The 7,999-nt window shown below is 33.9% G+C and overlaps 1 protein-coding gene across 1 annotated transcript; it reads right to left on the minus strand.

The window, feature by feature from the left end:
* Nucleotides 1-3,978: 3,978 nt before the first annotated feature.
* Nucleotides 3,979-6,183, minus strand: LOC112294850 (uncharacterized). Its single transcript, XM_024545774.3, has 3 exons — nucleotides 5,694-6,183; nucleotides 5,369-5,606; nucleotides 3,979-4,715 (listed from the first exon to the last, which is right to left on the minus strand). Exons 1-3 carry the CDS (start codon nucleotides 6,059-6,061, stop codon nucleotides 4,218-4,220), a joined length of 1,104 nt encoding a protein of 367 aa, XP_024401542.1. The 5' UTR covers nucleotides 6,062-6,183; the 3' UTR covers nucleotides 3,979-4,217.
* Between the last annotated feature and the right edge of the window lie 1,816 nt (nucleotides 6,184-7,999).

Here is a 7,999-nt window from a genome sequence, read left to right on the forward strand (position 1 = left end):
AATACTTGGATTGAAGATCCACTCAATTATCAGACTTTATCTTTATAAATCATCTATTTTAAGAGTCCTTTAAGAAGATCCACTACCTCAAAAACCACATAAGCTTAGGCCAAAGTTGAAGGTTGAGTTTTAGATGGAAAACTTTCACAAACCTGAAACTTGAATGGTCCCAAATATTGGTGTCAACTATAGATTATGGATTCTTATCACCACACTCTATATCCTAATGCAAATGGAAAGAGACAAAAATTAATAGGATATTATCCTAGGAAGCAATAGTGCAATCAACATCAACTGATTTTAATATACAACTCCAACATCTTCGCTTCAAGAGTCTAATTTGAAGCTTCTGTTAAAAATCTGTTTTTTAGAATATACTAATTAGATGAATCACCCACAACCTCTTCTACAAATTCAAAAAAAAGAAATAGTGGCAAGAATTTATTTGTGTTAAAATAGTACAGATTAATGAGGCTTTGATTCTAATTAGTGCTTCAATGATCAAGTGGTCTTGTCTTCTTAGCACAGATAGATTAAAATTTTCTTTTAAGGGCATTGTTCCTTAAACCTAACTGCTCATTAATTAGTAGGACCACCAGAGGAGAGGCTGCCGCTCCTACTTATCCTCACACTTATATTAGGTGGCAAGATCCACATTATAACATCCTACCAATTACAACCCTCCATGTGTTTTGAGTGTGCACATAGTAATATTAGGTATACTTGTAGCTTTTATATATATATATATATATATATATGTGTGTGTATATATAATACTTATTTTTTAATTATTATCTGTCTTTTAGCTTAAGTTCTAAGTAAAATTAAGATTGATATTATATTTTTTTTAAATCCAAGCTAGATTTAATAATTTTTTTGATTTTAGCTAGTATTTTTTTTATAAATTTGAAAAAATATTTTAGAAGGTTATTAAAGTGTTATAATAAGTAGTTTAATCTTCTGTTATTTTTGTAATCTATGTTAATTTAATATTTTTTACATCAAACTTAGAAATATATTATTGAAACTATACATACTTACTTTGGTTTATTTTGACATATTTCTAAATCTTGTATATTGTCTCTTTTGGATCTATTTGTAATTAAAAATATGTCTTTTTTTTATTATGTTTGAATAATTTTACTATATCTTGTATCATCCAATGAATTTGTAAAAAAAATAAAAAATTAAAGATATTTTATATGACATTTAGTACATAAAAATGTGCAAAATTTGTATAACTTACTAAGGACACTATCTTTTGTATAAATAATCTTGATGTCTGTAATAAATGTCTCTATTATATAAATACATAGAAATAAACATATGTAAGTAGAAATATGGTTGAACAATAATAACTTCTTTGAATACTTCAAGAAAATTTTCTAAAGACAATTGGATGTTTAAATTTTTTTAGATATACCATATTGCTATTTAAAATTATTCTATAAGTTTTTTAAAATTATTCTATAAGTTTTTTAAAATTATTCTATAAGTATTTTTTTTATATTATCTACTTTTGTATTTTATAATTTGAAGGTTTTTTTATTATTAATAATCAAAATAAGTTTAGAATTAATTGATTCCATACTTAAACTTATTATTCAGAGTTTAAGCCCAGTATAAAAGCTATAGCTTGAAAACTATATATTTATGTGAAAACCTTTTGACAAGAAAATAAACATTGATTTGAATTGTCCAAAAATAAACTTGCAAATATTTTGTCTATTCCAATTGGATTTAAAATTTCTTAAATTTTTTTTAAATAATTAATTATTTTAAATAATATGTATAAACGTGGAGTTTGTTAGACAATTTTAAATTATCAAAAATTCTTGGAAAATGTAAACACTAAACCATTAGCAAAAATTCTATCTAAAAAAGACTGATTTTATAGCCTATCTTAACTACCTCTTAACTTAGGTGATCATAAAGTATAATAATTATATGTGACATCAATGACTCTTAAACAGAGTTCTTGTTAAATTAAAAATAAATCTAAAAAAATACATTCATATCTGAAATCTTTGTAAGATGATACTAATTACTTATCTTTTTATATATAAATATATTTATAAATACTATTTCTTTCCACAATCTTACATTCTTTTTTAATATTATATATTATTAGATTTCCTTAAAAAAATGAGATTTGAAGAAATGTGTGTGTGTGTGTGTGTGTTTTTTTTTTTTTTGTTCTTTTTTTAATCACATTCTTCATATCTAATTTTATTTTAGTTTCTATTACATGATTTTAATCTACTTGTGAATTCTATTGTACTCTTTTTAAATTAATATGGAAGATAAATAATAAATATATATATATATATATTCTATTGTTTCTATTATAATTACTTCAAATCCTAGGTAAAACACAATCTCTACTTCTAGTAATCTACAAGTGCGAATCCATGAACATTATTTAAATTCAACATAGATGCATGTAGGTACTTGTATAAATCATGCTTCTTTTTTTCTTTTTCTTTTTTTTTAATTTTATTTTCAAGTTATATTTTATTATTAGCTCTAAATTTCAATACTTCTAAAAAAAGTGTTTAAATTCAAGCATCTGATCAAAGCCTTCTAAATTATACTACTGTAAAAAGAGTATCTTTGGATTTTTTTATAAATCAAAACATTTATACTATTTTATTTCTTAAAAAAGATTCAATTTCAACCAGTTGATATTTATAATTCATAATATATATATATATATATATATATATAATTCATAATATATATATATATATATATATATATATAATTCATAATATATATATATATATAAATATTCAGATTTTTTATTCACTTTATTATTATTTTTTTGTATTAGTTTTGTTCACAATTTTAAAATGTGAATTTAATGTCTGTTATTCTTTTAAATTGCTTTAAAAAGTAATGATTTTTAAAGATTATATTACTCTGAATTATTTCAAGATTCCACTAGTATATTTTTTTATTTTTAAAGATTTTAACTTAAAGTTATTACAAATTTTGATATTTAAATTTATCACACAATATTTGGATTTCTTAAAAAAGGTTTGATTTTAAAATTAAATCACAGAGAAATGAGTATTGTCTGGTTTAGATTGATAACTAAACAATATACATTTTGATGTAAAATACCAGTATTATATTGGAGTTTATAGACTTACACATCATGTGATTGCAACACAATGATTCAATGCCAGAGACACCCAGTTCATACATTTTCCTGCTCATGTGGGGTCGGCTCCGTTGTTGCAGGAACGGCTACATTGCCTAGCCAGATTGTTGGCTGATGTCGAGCATGAAGGTCCCAATTGAACAAAGATGCCCAGTTACGAATATGGGAGACATAATTCATCGAAAAGTAGGGGATCATTGAAACTGTACCAGTTGAGCCGAACAGTGAACGTTACATATGAATTTTTTTTTTTTTTCTTTTGAAGGAATTTCGGGCGTTACATGTACAAAGCTTGCAGCTAGTTTTATATTCAAAGGACAAGAGGACTATTCGAGATTGTTGCTTTAGTGCAATTTTCAAGGCCCACTTCGAAGATTGGCTTCAAACTCAGGGCAAAGTACTGTTTGGGGTTGATGTTGTATACCATCGGGGGTATAGCTTTGTATAGTTTCCTCTGCGACTATATCTCTTTCCTACCTTTGAAGGAAAGAGATATAGTCGCAGAGAAAACTATTTCTGCAAGTTGCAACTATTAGTGGTTATGGGAAGGTATGGTTATTTATCTAATAACCTACTCGTCTTCCAGAAAATACTTAATTTCCATACTTCCATCTTCTTTGCACAGTGAAACAGTTCGTTTATTTGTTCACTGCCCAAGCATAAGATGCGTTTCTTGATCATAAACTTTGCTGTGGAAGTGATACACATTTGAGAGCTCGCTTACACTTTGATGATTCGCTGCAATTCATCTTGTTTTACACTTATCGGCAATGCGCACATACAATCTCATGTATCACATGCAGCCGAATTACTTTGATGGGGCAAAACTTAGTGAACACGGTATTGTGCACGATTTATTACCAAGAATGTCATAGTTGTTATTCTATGCAATACTTACATATGATGCCCAGTCTACTATCCTTCAGCGCATGCTGTTATGAGTTCCATCACATCCCTTCCAAATTTTGGTAACATTTTACAGCACTCTCTGCCCAAGTTTTAACAAAGTTTATGTAGAACCATCTTCTAAGTTGTCGTTTTAACAAAACACTTACGCCGATGACACCTGCTTCGATCTCTTAGTGATGAAGTCATAGCTCGGCACCTTGCTCCGGTCAATGCAATAGTATTCCATGAAAGGTATAAAGACGGTGGGATCAATGCTGAGGATGGCAGAAGCGGGAATCGTATTCCAGTTATGCAACAAAAGCTTATCCTCGAGTTCGGGGCTCTCGAACTTGTTCTTGTTGTATCTGCATTCCTCAACAAAGAAGCGACCGAAGTAATTTGAAAGTTGGATGGCCATGTTCGTGTGGGAAAGAACCCAGTCAGGGCTCCATTCCCAGGGGGGCTTCTCGGGGTGCCACTGTGAACCATACAAGGGGTATCTCTTGCCCTCTACTGTGGACACGAAGGGCTTGCCGTGGCGGTCCAGATCTACCGACAACACTGAAAAGTGTCGACTAAGATTGGTGATGTTGTGGAAGTAGTCTGGGTGAATGCCTAAGCCGTGGTTGTTAAATGCTAACCTCGTCGCTGGCGACGCCACCTGCACATTAATCAGCACTCGATCAGATCATTTGAAAGCTAGCTCAACTAAAAAAAAAAAAAAAAAAAAAAAAAAACAAACACAAACACAAAAAAACAAGACTCTATTACTGCATCACTACCATCCCAAATTCTGTATTTGTATCTCTGATGTTCTCAGGTTAACCCCTATTTGTACCCACGCGCAATCACATACAGAAAATTGCATGAACAGTCTGTGTGTGGAAAAACACTTGGAGGATTGAGGTAGGCATGGCTTGATCAGGATTGTTCAGTGGGTTTGTTCTACTTACTACTTCAAGGCACTGTAACTCTATTTGGAATTGTCCAGTTTTGTGTCAATCAAGGAGAATTAATGAGCTCGTTCGGAAACTGTAATGTACGGGTAGAGTTTTAGCTAAATTTGCACCGCTTTATGTCATGGTGGCTCTCAATCTCCTCAAAACCTCCCTAAACGTAGTGAATAAATTTGCGACGAGCTAAACTCTAAAAATAGAATGATAAAGAACAATTGGAATGATCACGGTCTGGTTTGTAACCCTGTCAAGGTACTGTACAAATCCATCAGTAAACAAGCATAGATATTACTTGCAGGCGAATGGGATACCCACATAGAATTTACAAATTACATCCAGAGGAGGAAGCATAGCTCACCTCCTTGAAAAGCTCCGCGTTCATGCTCCGGAACAACCGACTCTCAAAAGCCACATCCGTGAATCCTAAGTTGATGGCATAATTCTCAGCGTCGACTGGCTTTACAATGGACGCCTCAGCATCCTCTGCTACCAGCTGCACCATGCGCTCGAATCCCAGACACGTCCCCCATAGCGGAAAGTAATTTCCTCTCCTATTCTCTCTCATCACATGCTTCAAGATGTACTCCGTGGTGCGCCTGCACTCACAACCTCAATGCCATTAGACTTATTCAGTACATAGTAATGGATCTGGTTCATCACATGATATCAGGAACGGAGTTTACAAATACAGGGAGCCGGAGTGTGATTCGGTGTGTGGGTTGAAGAAGACTGGGCCGCCGGACCAGAACACCCCGTTCACGCGGTTGAGTATGTAGTCGAGCTCCTCGGGAGTGGAATCATAGAAGATCGGCACCACACGGGTGCCACCAGCTTGCAACCAGCGCGCGTTCGAACTGACGACCACCTGGTCGCCGAAATGCAAGCAACCAGCCTCCGGAATGGTCACGATTCCGATCACTGGTCTTTCGGTCTGCACCTCCTTCGGCCGCTGGTAAGCTGATTCTACCTGCTGCAGGAGCAACACAGCACACAGCACCGAGGCGATCAACGCCGTAATCGGTATTAAGGTGCGACCTCCAGACACGGCCATTGCTGTAACGCTTCGCAACTGCTAGACTTGATCGAAAAACCTTGCGGGGTATTGTTCCCTAGCAGTAGACTGAACCTCACTTACAGCACGAGCTCATGAAGCTTCATGACTTTACAATTGCAATTGATGAATGGTAAGTTTGGTCGCAGGACTTCCGGTCTATGTAGTCTGGTCAGGGTTCCATTGAACTCTAACTTTTTTTTGTTATATGAACTTGCAAAGAACAAATTTGCGAAGACATCGTTTGCACTTCACTTTTGGATTCAGTGGGTTTTCGTCCCTGGCAGAAGATAGTAAAAGTTGAGGTATTTGTTAAAGGAGACTCATTGGCATAGATTTGCACATATGTTGTATGCTTGTAATGAGAAGGATGACTAAGTAATGAGAAATATAGGAGATTAATATTTGACTGTTGCTTCGATCTTTAGTCCATCCAATCCATTGTCGATTAAACATCATCACCCGAAAACATCTACGGTTCAGTACAAAATCTAAATTAGTATCCACTGAATTCTTGTTTAGAGACAATACTTCGTGTATGGCACTGCAAGTTCCATTTTCTAGAAGAGAAGTCAAGAAGTGCCAATGATTCATCCATTGTGACACCATTACCAGTGATGAGAAATTACGTTTATGCAGCATGCTGAATATTGAGTCGACTCAGTTGGACTGGTGCCATACCGGCGTTTTTCACGCTTCTCCACCTGTCACTGGATTTGAATGTCGGTTGTCCTGAAAGTTGAGCTGGTCCAATGTGGTTTAGAATGCCCACAATAGCCACGTCAAAAGCAGCACCTAAGCCATGCGTGATGCCAAATGTAATGGAACCGTGGTGAAGGATTTGTAGCTCTGCAACTTGCATCATTCGACTATAGACATAAGCATTGGCTGTCATGCAACTATAGACATAAGCAGTCTCTCATTCAACGAAAGCCTAAATAAGATTCTACCACCAGGTGAGGAGAATTCTTACCCTCTGGACTAGTCGTAACTTTACGTTTGAATTTCTTGAATATCCTTTTAATGGTGACAGAATAAACTTCCAGGCATGGATTTCACGTGTTCAGCCAAGCTCCGATCTGTGTTACCAATACTTTTCAGAACATGGGATAGTGGAGAGTACTGACCCCAAGCATTCGAACAAAGCCCGTTTCAGCGTCGCTGGAAACCCACCTTATCCAAAACTGTACATTTGGGTGTGGACCATGCAAATACCGAATACTTGGCATAGTCGGAGTAGTAACGGTGACGGTGCACGAAACACACGTGCCGAAGCTCAAGGTTCCTTTCAGTCATTACCATTCCACGCTAACATGGATTGATCTTCCAAGGCAAGATCTTAATACTCGAACGGTGACTTTGCTCTCGTGTTTGCTGATACAACAAAACCTTCCACCATCTAATGAATTGAAATAAAGTTGAGCATTGCAAATAGTGGTGTACCCACAAATCATAGCTATTGCATGACAGGTGCAATTTCTACATTAGGCAGAGTTAGGTTTTTAGAGAATAGGTGGAAAGGAAATTGTTGGAGGAATTGAAGATTAATGGCAAACTGTTACGGGTAATTTATTAAGAAAATAGCTAAATAAGATGGATTTTTTTTTTTTTTGAGTTTATAAGGTGGAATTGTGTTGATTAGGACAATGTTTTAGGTGGTATCTTTTAATGCCCTTCTAGAATTAATTCTCTCTACCTTAAAAATGTCATTCATTCAATTGCTAGAATTTGATTGTTTCACATTATTTCTTAGAACTCTCTTTAAGGTATATTCTTTGAATCATATTCATAAATATAATTAATAATTTTTTATTTATATAAAATATTATATATATAAATTTTTTTGAATCTATTATTATAATAGAAAGTTACATTGATTAGTACATTTATTTAGATAAATATACCTAGATAGCGGCACCTAGAGGCACCTAAAAGTAA

The sequence above is a fragment of the Physcomitrium patens genome, chromosome 17 (assembly GCF_059467195.1).
Source record: "Physcomitrium patens ecotype Gransden chromosome 17, ASM5946719v1, whole genome shotgun sequence".
NCBI classification, from domain to species: Eukaryota; Viridiplantae; Streptophyta; class Bryopsida; order Funariales; family Funariaceae; genus Physcomitrium; species Physcomitrium patens.

Coding starts and splice junctions, on each gene's coding strand:
- LOC112294850 (XM_024545774.3), bottom strand. CDS start 6,061: ATGGCCGTGTCTGGAGGTCGCACCTTAATACCGATTACGGCGTTGATC. Junction 5,607..5,693: donor CACTCCGGCTCCCTGTATTT/GTAAACTCCGTT, acceptor TTGTGAGTGCAG/GCGCACCACGGAGTACATCT. Junction 4,716..5,368: donor ACGCGGAGCTTTTCAAGGAG/GTGAGCTATGCT, acceptor ATTAATGTGCAG/GTGGCGTCGCCAGCGACGAG.